We start from the raw sequence: 23,282 nt of genomic DNA, 5'->3' as shown, positions 1-23,282 counted from the left end.
TTGAAGAAATATTTGGTCTTGTGTTAACCTGATAGAAGATTATGGGTTTTCTGTTGATTAATTCTGGCTTTTCATTGAGTGCTGCTTTCACTTGGTTTAATTGGGAGCAGTACTTGTTGGAATTAATTGCTTGGTTTTCTGAGAGGAGCTCATAATAGAGGACTCTATTTTAATCCCACTATATACGTAACATCTTTGGATTAAGTCTGACCTTTGATGTAGTTGGTGGTGATTCATTTCAGTTGTCTCATGATCTCGTCCACTGCATCAGTTCAGTTCAGGTCAGTTGCTCAGTTGTGTTCTACTATTTGCGACCCCATGAATCGCAGCACGCCAGGCCTCCCTGTCCATCACCAACTCCCGGAGTTCACTCAGACTCAAGTCCATTGAATCGGTGATGCCATCCAGCCATCTCATCCTCTGTCGTCCCCTTCTCCTCCTGCCCCCAATACCTCCCAACATCAGGGTCTTTTCTAATGAGTCAACTCTTCGTATGAGGTGGCCAAAGTATTGGAGTTTCAGCTTCAGCATCATTCCTTCCAAAGAGCACCCAGGATTGATCTCCTTCAGAATGGACTGGTTGGATCTCCTTGCAGTCCAAGGGACTCTCAAGAGTCTTCTCCAACACCACAGTTCAAAAGCATCAATTCTTCAGTGCTCAGCCTTCTTCACAGTCCAACTCTCACATCCATACATGACCACAGGAAGAACCATAGCCTTGACTAGACAGACATTTGTTGGCAAAGTAATATCTCTGCTTTTCAATATGCTATCTAGGTTGGTCATAACTTTCCTTCCAAGGAGTAAGCGTCTTTTAATTTCATGGCTGCAATCACCATCTGCAGTGATTTTGGAGCCCCAAAAAAGAAAGTCTGACACTGTTTCCATTGTTTCCCCATGTATTTCCCATGAAGTGGTGGGACCGGATGCCATGATCTTAGTTTTCTGAGTGTTGAGCTTTAAGCCAACTTTTTCATTCTCCTCTTTCACTTTCATCAAGAGTCTTTTTAGTTCCTCTTCACTTTCTGCCATAAGGGTCGTGTCATCTGCATATCTGAGGTTATTGATATTTCTCCCTGCAATCTTGATTCCAGCTTGTGCTTCTTCCAGCCCAGCGTTTCTCATGATTCCACTGCATATTATTGTACAAATATTCATATTTCATTACCCACAATTCATTTTAAAAATGGAATGTTTTCACCATGTTTAAGTAGACAATTCCATGAGGAAATATGGTCAAGAAGGGTTTTTTCACTCAAATTCTATGGAATCTAAACAAAATGATTAACATAAAAGCTGGTATAAATGATTCTCTACACTTAATATGCATTATTTTGAGTATGTTGGCTATCTCCTGTATGGTATAATGTTGATTGTTCTTCATGTCTCAACTTGATTGCTATCAACATCAACTCCTCTACCAGAACATGGAACATGAAACTTTGTAAACCACTTTTAGACATCTGATTAGTCACAGCACCTTCTCCACACACTGCACAAAATTCTTTTCTGCATTTCAGTTGTATTTTTTCCCTTCTTGAAATAATGAATAATATGCCAAAAATGTTGTTTTCATCTTCAACATTAAAATTACTTTTGTAGCTGTAAATTTTTTTAAATGTATGCTGATATGACAGCTGTCCATGTACAATCTAACAAAACTGTTTCAAATGAACTGAAAGACAACTAATCACTACTAGAGCCATCTTATGGGGTAAAAATGAAATGAAGCTTTTGGCCGATCCAATATTTAAGCAGAGATGGAGCATGAGCTGTCAGACTAAAGGAACATTCCTGCCTTGGATGAAATGTTGATCCTTATCTAAGTCTGGACTGGATTAATTTATCAAATCCACTAGTAAATTATCTCAAAAGCATCTCTGTGTTATTAGGTGATGTTGGGGAGAAGGGTGGGTCAAACCTTTGCCTTTGATAGAAAATTGGAGTCTTTGCTGTCTTCTCTAAGTCAGCAGTTTGAGTCCTAGAGGCTACCAGAATACAAGGAAACTTGAGTCCTCATCAGACTGGTGACTCCAAGTTTTAGGACACCAGTTCATTTTTCATTTCACCAGGAAAGAACTGAACACAGAAGTCTGGTAACCCTCTACCTTCTTCATCCTCATTCCCTTACCCCTATTCAGTTTTCTGCCTATCCCACTCTATCTCTGCCAGCACCTCACTGTCACTTACACATCCTTTCTCAGGAACAGTCCTAAGACTCGTTCACGAATCTGCTTGGTCTTGACCCCATAGATGATGGGATTGACCATGGGTGGGAAGAGCAGATAGAAATTGGCAAGAAGGATGTGCACATGTGGAGCAGCCTGGCGAGCTACCCGGTGCATAACTGAGGAGATGACAACAGGTGTGTAAAAGGCTAAAATAGCACCTATGTGAGACACACAGGTCCCAAAGGCCTTATAGCGGGCCTCCTGAGAGGCAAGCTGTAGAACCGCCTGGAGGATGAAGATGTAAGACAGAATAACAAAGAGCAGGTCCAACACTACTATGAACATGGCCACAGCAAGGCCATAGATGTTGTTGAAGCGAGTGTCCCCACAGGCCAGCCTTACCACGGCCATGTGCTCACAGTAGCAGTGGGCAATCACTGGACCTCGGCAGTAGTGGAAGCGTCTGAGCAGAAAGGGCAGTGGAGTCATTAGTGTCACAGCCCGAGTCACAGCAGCCAAGCCGATCTTGGTGATAAGTGGCCCGGTGAGGATGGTGCTGTAGTGCAGTGGCTTGCAGATGGCCACATAGCGGTCAAAGGCCATGGCCAGCAGCACTGCAGACTCCATGATGGAGAAGGAGTGGAGAAAGAACATCTGGACCAGACAGGCATAGAAGTTGATCTCTCGATCCCTGAACCAGAAGATGCCCAGCATTTTGGGAAGTGCTGTAGAAGAAAGGACCAGATCAATGGCTGCCAACATGGCCAAAAAGAGGTACATGGGCTCGTGGAGGGCTGCATCAGCCTGAATGATGAAGAAGAGGGTGCAGTTGCCAAGCAGGGCCAGTGTATAGGCTGAGCAGAATGGAATGGATATCCAGACATGTAGGTGCTCCAGGCCTGGGATCCCCATCAACAGGAAGACTGCTGGATGAGTTAAGGTGATATTGGAAGCTGACATGGCCAACAGAAATTCTCTTTCTCTAGTCTCCCCTTACTCAGGGGCCGTCCAGGGAGTACACAGTATCAGCAGGATTATAGTGTTCAAGTTCAAACTCTTATCATTTACATGGAAGGCTTAACCCTTGACCCTACTTCTGGACCTTAAAAGAAATTACAAAGTAATCATAATATGAATTGTGGAACATTATGTATCATCTCTGCCCTCAAGATGCTTATAAAACTATTGAGTGGTCAGGACATCAAATTGCAATAGAGCTAAGAAGGCTTCCTTCATAAAAGAAGTGAGTGGATGAAGAGCTTTTGTGGTTTTTGTGTAGCCAAGGACAGCTTTATAAAGGACATAGATACCTGCTCAATTCAAATCTTATCCTAAAACATTCACTGTCTTACTTTGCCTCCCATCTCAACCTGTACTCCTAATTATAAAGGGGAGTTTCTCTTCTGAAATGTAAAGCTTAAATACATAACAAATAATTAAGCCTGGCACTTTCTGAAAAGTTGCTTCCTCTAAGTATTGATATTATAATATCAATATACTGATCAATATACTGATATTGATATTATTGGTCATCACTTAGATATCTCAAGTAGGGCCATAAAGCCCCATCACCTCCAGTTAACTTGAGAATGTGAAAAGCCCCATTATTCTCCTTCCCTTCAAATTTAACTTTTATCTTGATATACTTCTACCTTCAATTACTTTTCCTTCTACAATTCATGACATTCAGAAGAGATGCTCCACTCAGTTTTTGAAAGATTGGCCTCTGAATTTCTTGGGTTTCACATCTTTGTTCTTCTTTCTGGGATTTTTTATCTTTTTTCCCCTACTTTTACCATCATTTATTGTGAAAATGCAGAATCATTTGTTTCCCAAAAATTTGAATGGTGTCCCTTTTCTTTTCTCTCAGTTCCTACATAAAGTTTCTTCTGAGGATTAACTGAGATAATCTTTTAAAACACTCAGTACAGTGGATGAAAGTATAAAGAAAATGTGGCATACATGCACAATGAAATACTATTAAGCCATATAAAAGGAGAAAATCCTGCATCTGTGACAACACAGAGGGACACTGAGGGCATCATGCTAAGTGGAACAAGTAATACGAAGAAAAGCAAATAGTGTGTGATATCACTTACACATGGAACCTAGAAGAAAGAGAAAAACCAAACTCATAAAAACAGATTGGTGGTTGGGAGGTGGGGTTTGGGGTACGGCTGAAGGTGGTCAAAAGGCACAAAGTTCCAGATATAAAATAAGTAAGTTCTGGGGATATAAAATGCAACATGGGTACTTCAGTTAAATATAGTGTAGGGACTTCCCTGGTAGTCCAGTGGTTAAGATTTCACCTTCCAGTGCAGGGGGTATGGGTTTGATTCCTGGTCGAAGAGCTAAGATGCCACATGCCTTGTGGCCAAAAAACCAAACCATAAAACAGAAGCACTATTGTAACAAATTCAATAAAGATTAAAAAAATACTCCTATATTTGAAAGTTGTTAAAAGAATATATCTTAAAGTTCTCATCACAAGAAAAATAACTATGTGAAGTGATAGATATTAGCTAGTGGTAATCATTTTGTACTATATCCATGTACTAAATCATTGTATTATACACCTTAAACTAATTCAATGTTATGTCAACTGTATCCCAGTAAAACTGGAAAATTTCTTAAAAAAAAAGCACAAATCTAGAACATTAAAAAGTGCTCAGTAAATTATGTGTTTGAATTGAGAAATCTACAAATATTGACAGTCATATGGTTGGTAAGTGTCAAAGATCAAAGTTGAACTTGGAGAACTCTGGTTTCCTACCTTCAAATTCAGGGTCTTGTATCACTTCAATCTGCTTCCACCTTGTTGCTCCACAAGTAGCTAATGCTCAGGTTAAAGAAAACTAACTCATTGCCCTAGTATAGAAAAAAGCTTTACAGTCTAAAGAGCTGGGCCCATATAGTGCCACTGTACCAGCAGAAACTCAATCAATGATATTTTTAAAGTTTTAGCTTCCTCACCTTTCAATAAAGGTAATAACTATACTTCCCACGACCATCTTTATTGAGCTTTATTGTGAAGAAAGATGGAATCATGAGAACAGACCCTGATAACTGTAAAGCATTGTACACATACCACCATTACTGTTGTCCTTCCCTAGCACAAATTTGCCCTATTTTCTAAAAGTTTATCTTGATTAATATCAGCACAATCCTGTATCCCTTGGCGTCAAACCTTCCTCCAGCTAATAGCCCTTGTTTCTCTTCCCCTTCACAGCACAACTTGTTTACAAGTTTGACGGTATGAAATCTCTGCTTCCTCATCTCTCATTTAATTCTCAATCTTTCCCAATCTAGCTTCCATCTTCACTACTCTCCAAACACTGATTTTGTTATCACTTCCTTTCCCCTCACTCTCACCTCATTTTCTGCTTTTTATTCTCACACTTCTCTAGGTGTTCTCTTTTATTTCTTTTGGCTTTTTTTGTTTTGTTTTTAAATCTGTCTCTGTCCAGGGAATTCTCAGATGCATGGCTTTTACTTTTACTATTAGATATTTCCAGTTAGATGTTCCATAGTCATCATAAATAAAATATGGCCAAAACAAATTTTTCTATCTCCCCACAAAATATTTCCTCCCCGGGATGTTTCCATCTCAGTAGGTATTACTGCTGTCTGTCCTATATCAAGCTCAGAACCCTAGAGACAATCATTAATCTTTTCCCTCTTCCTTCATATCCAGTTCATCAGTAAATCTTATTAATCTGCAAAATGTATTTCACACCCTATGCTTTTCCTTTTCTCCTGCCAACATTCTTTTTTAAATCACCATCATCTTTCACCCACACTGTGAAAACCTCACATCTGGCATCAGTGGTCTGTATATTGGACACTCTAATCCATTCTCCTTACTACAGATGAAGAGACTGCTGCTGTTACATCTCTTCAGTCGTGTCCGACTCTGTGCAGCCCCATAGATGGCAGCCCACCAGGCTCCCCCGTCCCTGGGATTCTCTAGGCAAGAACTCTGGAGTGGGTTGCCATTTCCTTCTCCAATGCATGAAAGTGAAAAGTGAAAGTGAAGTCGCTCAGTCATGTTCCACTCTTAGAGACCCCATGGACTGCAGCCTACCAGGCTCCTCCATCCATGGGATTTTCCAGGCAAGAGTACTGGAGTGAGTTGCCATTGCCTTCTCCGAGATGAAGAGACTATTAAGGCTAATTTATATTATGCTGGGCCTTGCCTAAGACCTTCTTGGAATTACCATTGCACTAAAGATGAAATCCACACTACGACCCTGGTTTACAGGTACCTGCAGCGTCTGGTCCCTGCTCATTTTTCAGCCTCATCCCCTTTCACCTGTGCTTCAGTCATATAGCTTCTGCTACACCCTGCTCAATAATGATGCCCTGTGAATCATCTGAATTCTCTCATGCTGTTCTTCTCCTCTCTATGTCCTTTGTATTCCCAAAGTCACATCATCTTTTGCCAGTGTCACTAGAAAGCTCTCCCTATAGTTTTCCACCCTACTCCATCTATCTACCACAGTGTGAAAGAACTACTTAAAACCACTGGCAATCTCATGACTACCAAAAAAACCTTAAAACTGCTTAACATGGACACAAACTTGGTCTTACCTAAAATTAGCCTCATTTCTTACCATTCCTCTAAAAAAATATTCATCCTAGGTTCAGCCACACTGAAGTATCTGCGTCACTTTCTGGGACAGTCTTGCTTGCAGCTCCCAATATTTATCTGGAATACTTTCCTCTGCCTATTTCCACACCTGGCTAAGATCCTGCCACCATCTTGGTGAAGCCTTCTCAGACCCCTCACGGAAGATTTTCTCAGTGTTTTCAATGAGGACTCATTAATGGGCTGAATTAAATAACACGGGGAGAGAGTGATGTATGTTGCTAATGCACTTATCTGTCCATTTCTTGGACTGTGAATGCTTTTAGTACAAGAATTTTGCCTTCTTTATGTCTGTATTCACAGACTCTATTTAACTTGGTTGTTGCTCAGTAGGTGTTCTTTAAATAAATGCATAGGGGAGGGAGGCTCAAGAGGGAGGTGATACATGTATATTTATGGCTGATTTGCATGGCGATATGGCAGAAACCAACAGAACACTGTAAAGCAATTTCCCCCAATTAAAAATCGATTTTAAAGTAGTCATTAAAAGATAAACAAATGCATGAAGGACTCTCTTCATGAAGAAACTTCCTCTTCTGTGCTGCTGGATAATATATCATCTGATGCAAAGTGAGGCTTACTGGATATATCTTAACCACCTCCACAGATGGAAATTCTGTAAAACCTTCCATCAGTTTTGGCTAACTAGGTCAGAATAAGAAGTTTTTTTTTTTCTTTTTTTAATTAGAAACTTCTCCAAATCTAATTTGCATTTCCTCTGACTAAGCACTGGGATCAACAACATGGAAGCCCCATGACCCTGAGGCTGTGTTTCTACATTTACTGCCAGTATATCCTTGGTATCCATAGAGAAAGTCACTAATATTTCTTGAATGGATGAGAGAATATCGTCTTCTCCACGGTATCACCCTATCCTAAGTGAATGTGCTTTTCCAGTTCCAAACAGGTTTCCCCTCCCTGAGGATCCACTTCCTGGGAGCTCCTGTTGACCATCACTGGTCCTCCAGTCTCTGCCCACACAACCTCAATCTTACAGCTTCCCATTCTGTTGAAAATGCCTATTAATTCATCATCTTCCCTCCTTCCAGATTCAACAAAAATACACCTCTAGTGTCATTTACAATACAACTCTGCTTATCTGGTTTCTTCTCTTTTCCATCACCCTTCAGCCTGCTCGGCAGGAGTGTTCTGGCAAGTCGTTATCTGTCATTGTCTTGTTTTTTGCCTCCACAGCCAGAATGTCAGCAAATGACAAAAGAAAGCCTGTGTCATTTATTTCAATGTCTCCCCTGAAAGTGTATGTGGCTCTATATCTGGAGAGTATTCAATCAGTGATGTAGTGTAGGTAGGCTACACCTTTAACTTGAGAAGATCCTAGAATGATGATGTATATGGGAAACTGAATCCTCAAGTGATCCTGGAGGATATAAGAGGCAGATAAAGGACTGAATTTCACATCTTCTGACTCTTATACCAAGATTCAATCTACAGGACTACACTGAAAAGATAGAACTCTTTGTTGCTACACCTTTAATAAGCAAGTGTAACTGATTCCATTTCTTACTTTTGATTTCTCCTTTTTTCCCTAGACCATTTCAGCAGCTGTGACTGAGAAGGGGCCAGACTGAGGCAGGAGGGGAGCAAGTAGCACTCACAGGAAGGAGGTACTAACCTCAAAGATTAAACTTGAACAACTCTGGTTTCCTACTTTCAAATTCAGTGTCTTATATCACTTATATCTGCTTACACCTTGTTTTTCCACAAGGTCTGGGTCACTTGGCTAAGGTCTTTTTGAGGTTGTCCCTAACACATGACACAGGAGCACAGGCCTGGGAGGCAGAAGAGGGTTTCTTCTAATAATAATGGGATAGCAGGACCTAGGCTTGTAGAAGATCAAGTATTTGGGGAGGGGTGAAAGAAGGTCTCCTCTTAGACAAGGACAGACATACAAAGATGAGAATGACAGAAGATGAGAAATTCAGGAGATGAGGTCATACCACAGAGAAGGTAAGTTTTCTGTCCAGGCATGAGTCCATGAGAAATGAATCTGCCCTGTGCACCCTGGGTTCCCTCTGATCTAGCCTGTTCTCCTCAAACATGAAGCACTCTTGGCTTTTTATTCAACATTTGGGTAGTCCCTCTGGTGGTAGTGGTTTAGTTGTTAAGTTGTGTCTTACTCTTGCAACTCCATGGACTGTAGTATGCCAGGCTCCTCTGTCTGTGGGATTTTCCAGACAAGAATACTGGAGTGGGTTGCCAGTTCCTTCTCCAGAGTAGTGATTAGTATGTAGTCAGGTTTCTGCTGTTATCCTGGTTATTCTTTGTTTTTTTTCTGCCAGCCCCAGCTCACATGACATTTCTTAGATCTGAGACCCCCAGGCCTCCTGTTCTAGCCCTCTGGTTTTTGGCTGATCCCAGCATAAGTTCCCCTTCTCTGGTGTACTTGCCTCTCACGCCAGTTGTGCAGCTCCCTTACCATGCCCTGTGATCTCCTGTCCCCCACCTACCATCCACCACAGACCCACGTGATCTCACCCCTCAGCATTACACTCGGTTTATTTTCTGGAGGCTTCAGGACAAAGGGTGCAGTTTTCCTCTTTTAGTGAGAGAAGGGTAGGAAAGAGGGTTTTAAAGAGATCTGGCTAATCCTCATGATCAGTTACTCTATTCCCCAAAGAAAAAGGAAATGGTAGGCCTTGTCCCTGAGGTACATCTTAAAGGGACCCAAGATGGACTGGTGTCTTCTCTGGGGTGACTCTAGGGACATTCTATCCCTGTCTCCAGTCCTCTGGGGTCCCTCCCCTGATTCCCCTCACATTGTATTGCATCAGTCACTTCTCTCTGGAGGCAGAGAATCCTCTGGTCTCAGCGAACACTGTGCCCCTCTCCATCCTCACCCTCCTTTCACAGCAGGTCCTGCTGAGGACACAGCCTCCCCTGAATATGCAAATAGATGCCTGTTGTTAGGGCTGAGTGTGACTTAATACAAGCAGGGTTCAGCCACAACTAGATCAAAGTTTTCTATTCGTTTTGTGTGTGATTTGGAGTTTTGATTTTCTGCTGTATTGTGGATAGAACTGTTGTTGGATAGCTAAGGTTGGATAGCTAAGCTTTGAGAAATTAGGTTTGAGTCCCAGTCTGTGACTTTGATGAGGCTGTTAATCTCTCTGCTCCTTGGATTGTTTCCTTATCTATCATATGGGGAACCTCATCCCAGTCGTGCCCACATCTTACAATTTAGGGAGGATCCAATGTGATCACTGGGGAATAATTACCAATGTCATTATTGCTTCAGTTCAGTTCAGTTGCTCAGTTGTGCCTGACTCTTTGCAACCCCATGAATCCCAGCACACCAGGCCTTCCTGTCCATCACCAACTCCTGGAGTTCACTCAAACTCATGTCCATCAAGTCAGTGATGCCATCCAGCCATCTCATTCTCTTTTGACCACTTCTCCTCCTGACCCCAATCCTCCCAGCATCAGGGTCTTTTCCAAAGAGTCAACTCTTCGCATGAGGTGGCCAAAGTATTGGAGTTTCAGCTTTAGCATCAGTCCTTCCAATAAACACCCAGGACTGATCTCCTTTAGAATGGACGGGTTGGATCTCCTTGCAGTCCAAGGGACTCTCAAGAGTCTTTTCCAACACCACAGTTCAAAAGCATCAATTCTTCGGTGCTCAGCTTTCTTCACAGTCCAACTCTCACATCCATACATGACCACTGGGAAAACCATAGTCTTGACTAGATGGACCTTTGTTGGCAAAGAAACGTCTCTGCTTTTGAATATGCTATATAGGTTGGTCATGACTTTTCTTCCAAGGAGTAAGCATCTTTTAATTTCATGGCTGCAATCACCATCTGCAGTGATTTTGGAACCTCCCAAAATAAAGTCTTACACTGTTTCCACTGTTTCCCCATCCATTATTGCTTAATTAACCATTATAATAACAATACCAACAAACTGTGGGAAATTCTTAAAGAGATAGCAATACCAAACCATCTTGCCTATCTTAGAAACCTGAATGGAGGCCAAAAAGCAACAGTTAGAACTTATCATGGAACAATAGACTGTCTCAAAATTGGGAAAGGAATATGACAAAGCTGTATGTTGTCACCCTGTTCATTTAACTTACATTCAGAATACATCCTGTGACATGCCGGCTGGCCAGGCGAAATATCAACAACCCTGGATATGCAGATGATACCACTCTAATGGTAGAAAGCAAGAGGAACTAAAGAGACTCTTGAGAATGAAAGAGGAGAGTGAAAAAGCTGGCTTAAAACTCAACATTCAAAAAACTAAGATCCCGTCGCATCACTTTATAGCAAATAGAAGGGGAAAAAGTGGAAGCAGTGGCAGATTTTATTTTCTTGGGCTCCAAAAATCACTGTGGATGGTGACTGCAGTCATGAAATTAAAGGTGACTGCTTCTTGGAAAGAAAGCTGTGACAAAGCTAGACAGCATATTAAAAAGCAAAGACATCACTTTGCCAACAAGGTCCATATAGTCAAAGACATGGTTTTTTCCAGTAGTCATGTACAGATGTGAGAGCTGGGCCATAAAGAAGGATGAGTGCCAAAGAATTGATGCTTTCAAACCGTGGTGCTAGAAGACTCTTGAAAGTCCATTGGACAGCAGGGAGATCAGTCAATCCTAAAGGAAATCAATGGTGAATACTCACTGGAAGAACTGATGCTGAAGCTCCAATACTTTGGCCACCTGATGGGAAGAACTGACTCATTGGAAAAGGCATTGATGCTGGGAAAGATTGAAGGCAGAAGGAGAAGAGGGTGACAGAGGATGAGATGCTTGGATGGTATCACTGATTCAATGGACATGAACTTGGGCAGACTTCAGGAGATGGTGAGGGACAGGGAAGCCTGGCATGCTGCAGCCAATGGGGTTGCAAAGAGTTGGACATGACTTGGCAACTGAACAACAACAACATTATATATTTTTCAGTCCTGATCTCCCAATTTGTCCTATCCTCCCCTGCTTCCCCCATCCATATGCACATGTCTGTTCACTACATCTGAATCTCTATTCCTGTCCTGCAACTAGGTTCATCTGTACCATTTTTATAGATTCCACATATATGCATTAAGATATAATACTATTCTGACTTACTTCATTCTATGATGGAATCTAGGCCCATCCACATCTCTAAAAATGACCCAATTTCATTCTTTTTAATGGTGGGTAATATTCCACTGCATACATGTACCACATAGTCTTCATTCACCTGTTGATAGACATTTAGGTTGCTTCCATGTCCTGGCTTGTATTAATAGTGTTGCATTGAACATTGGGGTACATGTGTCCTTTTGAATTATGGCTTTCTTAGGGTGCATGCCCAGTAGTGGGATTGCTGGGTCATGTGGTAGTTCTATTTTCAGTCTGCTAAGGAATCTCCATACTGTTTTCTACAGTGGCTGTATTAATTTACATTCCCACCAACACTGCAAGAGGGTTTCCTTTTCTCCACACACTCTCCAGCATTTATTGTAGATTTTTTGATGATGGCCATTCTGACTGGTGTAATATGTATTTGCAGGTTTGATTTGCATTTCTCTAATAACTAGTGACATTCAACCTCTTTATATGCCTCTTGGCCATCTCTATGTCTTCTTTGGAGAAATGTCTATTTAGGTCTTCTGCCTATTTTTTGATTGGGAATTCCTCTAGTATACACAGGAACATATTTTGGTATGCCCTTGGATCCTAATAAAACAGAAGACCTGGAAATAGTTTTGTGAATATTCATCTTCGCATTAGCCAGTAGCTCTGGACTCTGAGTAAGGACATTTCTTTGGGCAAGTATTCATCTAGGCCTCATGCTTCTCCACACTAATTATTTTTTCTTTCCTAGGGAGAACAGTCCCCACCTCTGGGATCTCCCAGGGAAACCCCTAGACCTAGTAGGTTGGTGCAAAATAATTGTGGTATTTACATTGTTGAAATTTGCCTTTGATATTGGATTACATTTTTATATGTGGTTATGTTAAATCATTTTAATGTGCATTTTTTGCTTTTTTTTTTTTTGGATAACAACTTATTACTTGCAATTTATATTTTAGACTAGGTAAATGTTAAAAAGCAAATTTGAGCAATTTTTTCTGATTTGAGCAATTCTCTTGTTCAAGTTCAAAATGGGTCATAAAGCAGCTGAGACAACTTGAAACATCAACACATTTGGCCCAGGAACTGCAGTGGTGGTTCAAGAAGTTTTGAAGGAGATGAGAGACATGTTGCAAACTTTGCTATCTAAGAAACAACTCCAAGTAACAGCATCCAGAAGGAAAAAGCATGTACTGAGTTTGCATTAAAACCTTATTAAGATACATTACCCTCAACTTTTTCTGGCTGTTGATGCCACCACCTCTATAAAGAACTCAGAGGTGGGCAGTCATTCTGAAGTCTGATTATAGGAACAAGAAACAAGGTAATAACTTGCCTTATGACTTTTTTTTTTTTTTACTGCCTATTACAATTCAATACAGCTGGAAACCAAGCATGTTTGCAGATGTATTATAAAGGATGAGTTTATGAAAGTTCTGTGAGCTGCCATCATTAGTAAGGTGTACAGGAAATGCAGGTATTTCACTGCAGAAAGGCCTTAAGTAAAACTTGTGCAGTGAATCCAAACTTTCCTGTTCCCAAAGAGAATTGCTTTCTACCCAGATCTACTCAATACTTGATACAAATACAGGACGTGCAAATCCTGGGGAAGCCCCATATGGGGGCTTGGAATCCTCAGTGACAAATGACAAAACCAAGTGTTACGAGCAAACTGAAGGTGCAGTTACTCTGCCATCTCCTTTTCTGAGGGATAAAAATTATCCCCTGCTCTGACCTGGATTACCTGTCTGGTCTGACAGAAGCTAAGTGTAAGACTGCTTAAAATTGAAGTTGAATACAATCTCAGGAGCCATCAATAACCATTAACAGAAAGCTCCCAGGTGATCTGAGTTGGTCTTCAGTTGGCAAAACCACCATCCAGGCTCATAAATCTTGTGATCACCACTGCACCATTAACCTCTAGTTCCTTTGGGACAAAATAAGTTCAAGGCAATACTGTTAGCAAAACAGACACTAAAAAGCTCTCCACTGGGATTTAACATTATGTCTAGATACCAGCTGTTGAAGATACCCATTAGGTTGAGCAGTAACTCCTGCTTCCTTAGCACTGTTGTATTCCTGAAAGGATGTCCTTGAGGCTACAAACACCTGTGTCACTCTACTGTAAGGAGCACTTCTGAACATGGCAGATCTCCTTAAGTGTCCCTGCTCTCATCTTTCCTGGTGTAAATTCCTTATCCTTTGATCCAAGTTTTGACCATCACCCCCATGCAGTATGATGGCTGCCACTTCCACCACATTAACTAGGATTGTTACTGGGTGGTTGGTCTGCCCTATGACAGTTTTGAGTTAAAAATTCTGTAATAATTGATAGAAGCAAGATTCTAAGGGATAGATTCTGCTTTGTGTTCTGATGGCTCCTGATAGGAAAAATAACATTCTACACAGAAGAAGACAAGGTCACTCAAGGAAGCCAGCTACAGGTGAGGTCATGTTGGGTTAACAGTCTTGTTAGTAAGTGATGAGCATCTATGATCTTTCAAATTATGATAGCTCAGCTCCAAAGCAGGATAACTACTCACAAAGGAAAAAACTTTGAATCCAAGTTAAGCAACAGGAAAGTAAATACTATCGAAAGAGCCCTTAAATTTCACCTATTAACAGTCTTGATGCATTTCTTGGCATCTCAACTGTCAAGATCATTTTCCTCTCAGAAGTAGTGTGAGGGAAGGAGGAAACCTTCTAGGGTCAGTGTCACAACCCCATGTAATGCTCCAATTCCACCCTCCAGCCTACACACCTTACAGAGATCTTGTAGCTCAAGTCAATTATGACATTAATAAGACTCTACTGCAGGCTGAGGAACATCAGCAAACCCTGCCAGAAAATGAGTTCTGGATGTAGAGATTCTTGAATTTAAAGATCTGTAGTTTGGACATGAAGTATGAAAGGCAACTTTAGGGTCTGGGGTCCCATAAGAAAGCTGCAGATTGATTTCAGCAGTGCTGTTACGATGAATGCTAGCCTAAAATCCTAGGGACATAGGAGATAAGACTATTTCAAGGACTTTTGAAGACTGTAATAGCTAGGGGGCCAAAAAACCACTTGCTTCTATGAAGACGAAAACAGCAAGTTAAGAGCTCAAAAGGTAAAGTAAGAAAGCTAAACAGTGGGGATATGAGGGCATTATGGGTTGATACAGTCTCTCCCCCAGAGTCCTTTCCTAGCTGTGGGTCTTGCCTCAAATTCCGGCAAGAGAAACATCAGAGTATCTCCCAGATTTCAAGCTCCCCAAGAAAGAGGCTGATTAAGGGGAATGGAGAAAATCAGAAAAGCTTAAATTTGAGAATGGCCCTGCTGTCTGGAAAAGGATGTTTTTTAGAAAATGTATCTCAGACAGGATAAATGTCCATGAAACAAAATGGACTAGACAGGGAGTCCTTCCTGAAAGCTTTGGGTGGCTTTTGGGGTAGCAGGTAGCTATAAAGCAAGCCTGGTGAAAGCACCAGGAGGACAACAGGCTGTATTCATAAGGCGTTTCCCTCTGATGTGCTATCTAGTGAGTCAGGAGAGAAGTAGCCCATAAGGTGCCTTTGTCAGGAATGGTGCGGTTAGTTTTAAGAGACTAGGCTAGAGTTATAGAACCAAAGCTTGAGGCAACCAGAGAAGGTCCTTCTTGCAGCCTTCCACTGTAAGGGATGCCAAACATAATTAGCATGCCCTTCCTGATGAAAGCAGGATTAGTGTTCACAGCCCAGCCCTTCGCTAGCATCATTTTTGAGAGTTATTTCCAGTCCCAGATTTTCCAAAAGCCCACAAGAAGCCAAGTAAAGGAAGCAGGGGTAGGAGGAAAGAACTCCACCTGAAGAGGTTCAACTTAGTTGCTCAGTTGTGTCTGGCTTTGTGACCCCATGGACTTCAGCATGCCAGGCCTCTCTGTCCATCACCAACTCCTGGAGCCTACTCAACCTCATGTCCATTGCATCGGTGATGCCATCCAACCATCTCATCCTCTGTCATTCCCTTTTCGTCCTGCCTTCAATCTTTTCCAGCATCAGGGTCTTTTCTAGTGAGTCGGTTCTTCGCATCAGGTGGCCAAAGTATTGGAGCTTCAGCATCAGCCCTTCCAATGAATATTTAGGACTGATCTCCTTTAGGACAGACTGGTTGGATTTCCTTGCACTCCAAGGGACTCTCAAGAGTCTTCTCCAACACCACAGTTCAAAAGCATCAACTCTTTGGCACTCAACTTTCTTTATAGTCCAACTCTCACATCCATACATGACTACTGCAAAAACCATAGCTTTGACTAGATGGACCTTTGTTGGTAAAGTACCTGAAGAGGTAGTTTCCAGTATTTGATCAGCCAAAGCATTTCTTCAACTCAGTACAAACTTTCTCTTTCTCATCAGTGAAAAAAAAAACCCAAGTCTTGACTTCTTGTAAATATTTTGTGATCATGAGATAGATGAAAGGAAGAATGCCTAAAACCTAGACACCGTATTCATTTTGCTCATCTTTCTCTCATAGCCAAGAAACAGGAAATTCACTGTCTCTCAAAGGAGGCAGAAACAGAAAAGTAGAAACAGAAACTGACAGTAAAGAGAATCTATATTTGAGAACGTCCAGGGGCTCCAACTAGTACTCAGAATTGATTCGCCTACCACCTCAGTCTGCAGCAAAAAGAGCTAGTGACCCCTAGAATCTCACTTAAGTGGAAGGGGAGAGAACCTAACTGGTCAGAGTTGGAGATCCAACATGATTGGTCAGGCTGGAGCCAATGAGCTTCCTGAATCTATTAAACCAGAAGTAAAGTGGCAGCTGAGGACTGTTAGCTACTTTTTTGTTTTTAATTGGAAGACCTTTGAATATGTCCACGTGTCAGAACTATATGGTAATTCATTCTTCAACAAGCAAAAAAGGGCAACTGTCAGAAATGAACTAGAATCTTAAACTTGATAATTAAAAAAATAAACTCAGTAAACAGTGATATTACACCATTCCACTTGAAAAACAATAAATATTTCTTTCCTTAATTATTACAGAAGAAGACACAAGTCATATTATTTATCTGTGTGGGCAGAATCCATTGCTAATTCCCTCCTTTGTAGGGTCTCTTCCTTACAGCCTCAACCCTCTCCTTCCAGAAACATGTTTGGGTAAAACAAGACTGTGTAACTAGTGCCATTCAGTCACTTCATAATCTCACACTGTCTCTCTAGATGACTGCACTTGATATCAAGACCCACTTTTCATGTCTTAGTTTTTCTCATCAATCCATCTTCATCCTCATTTTTGAGCTTAGGAAAACTGGTGAAATCTCTAATGAGGAAAGCTGAAATACAGTCATTATTTTTACTCTGACACTTAGTAGAAGAGCGCTTATGCTGCCAGGAAAATATAAATTTATGAATCTTCTCTCCAGCAGCTGCACCAGCATCATCACCAAAGATATATAGGAAATGCAAATTTTTAATCTACTGATTCAGAAACTCTTGGGATGAGGTTTAACAAGCCCTCCAGGTGACTCCAGTGCATGCTGAAGTTGGAGAAACACTGCTTATACCAAATCAGCCAGAATTTTGGGGACCTGTATTGCTTTTCTAGACACCAAGTGTAGCTTTTACAAAGTTTTTTGGGTGATTTCAATCTGTAGCCAAGGTTGTTAACCACTGCCTTTATTATTCATGAATTCAGCTACCATTTTGGTGCAAACTGAAGGTGATTTCCAAATCTTTAACTCTGGTCCAGACCTCCCTCATTACCTCCAGGCCAATTTATCCAGCTGATTTATAGAGAACTAATAATATGTAAGGCCAGGTGCTAAGTGCCTTCCAATTTACCATTTTATTTAATCTCTGTGAGGTAGCTATTTTCAGAGCTTTTTATTGATACATTTGAAGAGCTAAGGCTTTTAGATATTAAATAACCTACTCAAAAATAAAGAATTAGTAAGTGGCCAAGCCCAGATTCAAGAACATGACTTGATTGATGATTACTACACTCTGCTACTGTCCATGCTACTTCTCAGAAGTTCAGTGGACAGGATTAGCTGACCTGAAATGTGACATGACTGAGAGACTAGATTTAGAATAATTTAGAAACTTCTGGAAGTTATTGAGTAGCTAGGATTTACACAGAATCCTGAAAGGAGGGTATCATAAGACATGACCACAAGTCTAGGTTTGTGTGGGCTCGGTCGATCAGTTGTGTCTGATTCTTTGTGACCCCATGTACTGTAGCCTGTCATGCTCTTTTGTCCATGGGATTTTCCCAGAAAGACTACTGGGGTGGGTAGCCATTCCCTCCTCCAGGGGCTTTTCCTGACGCAGAGACCAAATCTGTTTCCTGTGTCTCCTGCATTGTAGGAAGATTCTTTAAGATCTGAGCCACCAGGGAAGTCCACCATCTTCTCTGGTGGCTCAGAGGTAAAGAATCTATCTGCAATGCAGGAGATCCAGGTTCAATCCCTGGGTTGGGAAGATTCCCCTGGAGAAGGAAATGGCTACCCACTCCAGTATTCTTGCTGGGAAAATCCCATGGACAGAGGAGCCTGTTGGGCTATAATACACAGGGTTGCAAGAGTCGGACATGGCTGGGTGATTAACTCTAGGTTTGAGGGACCAAAAAGTTCAGGCATTTCTTTGATTTATCAAGAAATGCTTCTCCTCCATAGGCCACTTATATTTCCCTAGCTACACAATAAAGGTTATAAACTGTATTTATATTAAGGTTACCTACAAGCACTGCTTTATTTTTTATGATTATCATGTTTCCTAGAGATAAAAGAGCAGGCAAGCCACTCAACAGCAGTATGGCAGCATTCAAGTTCAATAGAAGTTTTACTAGCACTCTGGTAGAAATATTCTTTCTGAACTAAGACCTCAAATCCAATATAGCTTAAGACTGTTAGCAGAGGAAGTTTAAATATCAAAATTGGAACACTGGGGGTGATGGTGAGAGAAACTAAATGTATTCCCATTCTTTGGTTCCTGGAATATGGGTTCTAGTTATTGGAGATACAGTTCCATATATTGGCTGTTGGTTTAGAGAATAAATTCTGCAGGTCAGCTTTCCAACTTAGTGAGGCCTCCCCAAACTGGCATCTAGACTCTCATTCCAATTTGATGGAGAAATTAAAAGCATTATAGACAATCAAAAGCTAAAATAATTCAGCACAACCAAACAAACTTTATAGCGAATGTTAAAGGAATTTCTCTAGGTAAAAAAGGCCAGAACTAGAAATAAGAAACTTATGAAATGAAAAAGCTCACCATTAATGACAAACATACAGTTAAGGTGGGAAATCAACCACACACAAAGCTAGTAGGGAGGTTAAAAGGCAGAAGTAGTAAAATTTTGTATATCCACAACAAGCAATTAAGGAATACACAAAAAATTAGACATAAAATCTGATATAAAAATAGTAATCATGAAGGGCTGTGCTGTGCTTAGTTGCTCAATCATGTTCGACTCTTTGCAACTCCCTGAACTGTAGCCCACCAGGCGCCTCTCTCCATGGGGATTCTCCAGGCAAGAATACTGGAGTGGGTTGCCATGCCCTCCTCCAGGGGAACTTCCCAACCCAGGGATCAAATCCAGGTCTCCTGCATTATGGGCAGATTCTTTACCATGTGAACCACCAGAGAAGCCCAAGAATGCTGGGTGGGTAGCCTATCTCTTCTCCAGGGAAACTTCCTGACCTGGAATTGAACTGGGGTCTTTCTGCACTGCAGGCATTCTTTACCAGCTGAGCTTCCAGGGAAGCCCAATCATGTAGGAAGAGAAGTACATATGCAGGGTTTTAAAAATGCATTTGCAAGTAAGAGATCAGCAACTTCAAACAATTATATAAAAACACACACATACAGTAATATATACAATAGTATATATGTGCATGCGTGCTCAGTCCTATCTGACTCTTTGTGACCCCATGGACTGTAGCCCACCAGGCTCCTCTGTCCATGGGATTATCCCGGCAAGAATATACTGGAGTGAGTTGCCATTTCCTGCTCCAGGAGAACTTCCTGACCCAGGGATCAAACATGCATCTCCTGAGGCACCTGTATTGCAGGCAGATTCTTTACCCACTGAGTCACCTGGGAAGCAGTGTACAATAAATCCTACTATACAGTAAATCCTCTTAACCACAAACCAAAAATCTATAATAGATATACACATAAAAAGAAAAAAGAATCCAAACATAACACTGAAGATGGTCATCAAACCACAAAAGAACAAAAGAAGAAAATGGGTCAGGGGAAGATGACCTATAAAAACAAATGCAAAAATTAATAAATAGCAATAAGAACATGTATATCAATGATTACTTTAAATGCAAATATATTAAATGCTTGAACTAAAAGATATAGACTGACTGAATGGACACAAAAACAAGACATGTTGTATGCTGCCTAAAGAGGCTCACTTCAGGTATAGGAACACATAAACACTGAAAGTGAGGGAATGGAAAAGATATTCCTTGCAAATGAAAATCAAAAGAAAGACTAGCAATACTTAGACAAAATGACTTTAAAGACTGTTACAAAAAAAAATACTATTACAATAGACAAAAGGACACTACATAATCATCAAAGGATCAATCCAAGAAGAAGATATAACAATTGTAAATATATATACACCCAACATAGGAGCACCTCAATGTCTAAGGCAAATACTAACAGACATAAAAGGAGAAATTGGCAGTAACATAATAATAATGTGTGTGTGTGTTAGTTCCTCAGTTGTGTCCAACTCTTTGTGACCTCATGGACTCTACCCTGTCAGGCTCCCCTGTCCATGGAATTCTCCAGGCAAGAATACTGGAGTGGGTTGCCATTTCCTTCTCCAGAGGATCTTCCCAACCCAGGCATCGAACTCGGGTCTCCTATACTGCTGCTGCTGCTAAGTCACTTCAGTCGTGTCCGACTCTATGCGACCCCAGAGACGGCAGCCCACCAGGCTCCCCTGTCCCTGGGATTCTCCAGGTAAGAACACTGGAGTGGGTTGCCGTTTCCTTCTCCAATGCAGGAAAGTGAAAAGTGAAAGTGAAATCGCTCAGTCGTGTCCGACTCTTAGCGATCCCACGGACTGCCGCCCACCAGGCTCCTCCATCCATGGGATTTTCCAGGCAAGAGTACTGGAGTGGGGACAGCCTAAAAGTTGTTAATTGCATCGGTCCCCTGTCCATTCTTCTGGATGTATATATGGTCCCAGGCACATAGGTTTGTAAGTGAACTCTGACATAACAATGTCACAAACAACACTACCTTGAGATCTGACTTTCAGTTTTTAGTGGAACAGCATTATCAGATCATTCACAGAAGGAAGATTCATCTTCCCCAAACATTATCATAATATTTGGGGATCCAGAGGTGTGGGATGGTCATGATCAATTAACTTCCCCCAATAGTGAAAAAAAAAAAAGGGTGGGGGGGCTTCCCTGGTGACTCAGACAATAAAGAATCTGCCTGTAATGCAAGAGACCCAGGTTTGATCCCTGGGTTAAGAAGATCCCCTTGAGAATGGAATGGCAACTCAATCCAGTATCCTTGCCCAGAGAACTCCATGAACAGAGGTATAGTCCATGGGCTCTCAAAGAGTCAGGACATGACTGACCAAATAACACTTTCACTTTTTCACTTTCAATAGCAAAAATGGCCATGGTGGTGACATTAACTCTTTCCTCTTGTAGTAAATGTGAAACTATAGATATGTGGTTATTACTGTAATAGTTATCTTCCCTGTGTAACAAATTAGCTCAAATTTAGCAACTTAGACAACACTTATTATCTCAGTTTCTGATTGTCGGTGGGGTGAGGGCAAGAAGGTGGTCAGGAATTGGGAGATGGCTTAACTAGGTGCCTCTAGTTCAGATTGTCTTACTGGTTTCGATGAAGGTGTTGGCCAGAACTGTAGTCATCTGAAGATTCATTTGGAGGAGGATTTGCTTCCACGCTCACTTACGTGGCTGGTGACAAGCCTCAGAAGATCCACTTCCAGGCTCACTCAGAGATACAATTTCCTTGTCATATGGATCTCTCCACAGGGCCACTAATAACATGACTGGCTTACCTCAAAATCTCAGAAAGAGTGAGAAAGACAGCAAAACAGAATGAGCAAGTTGGAAGCCACAGTCTATTGGTAATTTAAACTTCAAAGTTAAATTCCACCATTTTTGAAGCTTTCTACTCATTAGAAGTGAATTATTTGGTTGAATCCAGACTCAGGGCTTCTCTGGTGGCTCAGCAGTGAAGAGTCTACCTGCAATGCAGGAGCCACAGGAGACAGGGGTTCCATCCCTATGTTGGGAAGATCCCCTGGAAAAGGGAATGGCAACCCACTCCAGTATTCTTGCCTGGGAAATCCCATGGACAGTGGAGCCTGGTGACTACAGTCCATGGCATCACAAAGAGTCAGACATGACTGAAGCAGCTTAGCATAAGCACAGGCTCAAGCAGAGGGAATTAAAAATGGGTATGAATATTGGTAGGTACCTGATACCTACTACAAACTGCCTTCTGAGAAATCCCCATAATATTGGGACCAGGGGTTTTGGTGACTGAGGTTTTGTATCAACCAATGTAAATAACAAGTAAATAAACTTGGATGGCAATCTAAACATCTCATCTTCTGCCGCATCACCAACAATGGACATGAATGTGGGCAAACTCGAGGCTTCCCTTGATGGCTCAGATGGCTCAGCTGGCTCCTGCCTGCAATGCAAGAGACCTGGGTTCGATCCCTGGGTTGGGAAGATCCCCTGAAGGAGGGCATGACAACCCACTCCAGTATTCTCACCTGGAGAATTCTATGGACAGAGGAGCCTGGTAGGCTACAGTCCATGGGGTTGCAGAGTCTTGACAGGACTGAATGACTAAGCATATTGGGAGATAGTGAAGAACAGGGAAGCCTGGCATGCTGCAGTCCACAGGGTCACAAGGAGTCAGACATGACTTAGTGACTGGATAACAACAATAAACTTGGATGGCATGTTCTTAAAGACAGATAGATCTTTGGTCTATTTCTGAATGCCTCCACATCTATCTTGGGGCAACATATTATAGCAGTTTTGGGGACTAGTTTTCTTTTTTTCTTTTTGGTTTTTTTTTGGTTTTTACTTTTCTTTTTTTTTTTAATTTTATTTTATTTTTAAACTTTACAATATTGTATTAGTTTTGCCAAATATCGAAATGAATCCGCCACAGGTATACCCGCGTTCCCCATCCTGAACCCTCCTCCCTCCTCCCTCCCCTACCCTTCCTCTGGGTCGTCCCAGTGCACCAGCCCCAAGCATCCAGTACCGTGCATCGAACCTGGACTGGCGACTCGTTTCATACATGATATTATACATGTTTCAATGCTATTCTCCCAAATCTCCCCACCCTCTCCCTCTCCCACAGAGTCCATAAGACTGATCTAT

The 23,282-nt window shown here is 41.5% G+C and overlaps 1 protein-coding gene across 1 annotated transcript; it reads right to left on the bottom strand.

The window, feature by feature from the left end:
- Positions 1-1,859: 1,859 nt before the first annotated feature.
- LOC109569366 (olfactory receptor 52K2) lies at positions 1,860-3,565 on the bottom strand. The gene has a single exon (XM_070803178.1). The coding sequence runs from the start codon at positions 3,129-3,131 to the stop codon at positions 2,187-2,189; it is 945 nt and encodes a 314-aa protein (XP_070659279.1). The 5' UTR covers positions 3,132-3,565; the 3' UTR covers positions 1,860-2,186.
- Between the last annotated feature and the right edge of the window lie 19,717 nt (positions 3,566-23,282).

The sequence above is a fragment of the Bos indicus genome, chromosome 15, assembly GCF_029378745.1.
Source record: "Bos indicus isolate NIAB-ARS_2022 breed Sahiwal x Tharparkar chromosome 15, NIAB-ARS_B.indTharparkar_mat_pri_1.0, whole genome shotgun sequence".
Lineage (NCBI taxonomy): Eukaryota > Metazoa > Chordata > Mammalia > Artiodactyla > Bovidae > Bos > Bos indicus.
This window is presented reverse-complemented; position numbering and strand designations above follow the sequence as displayed.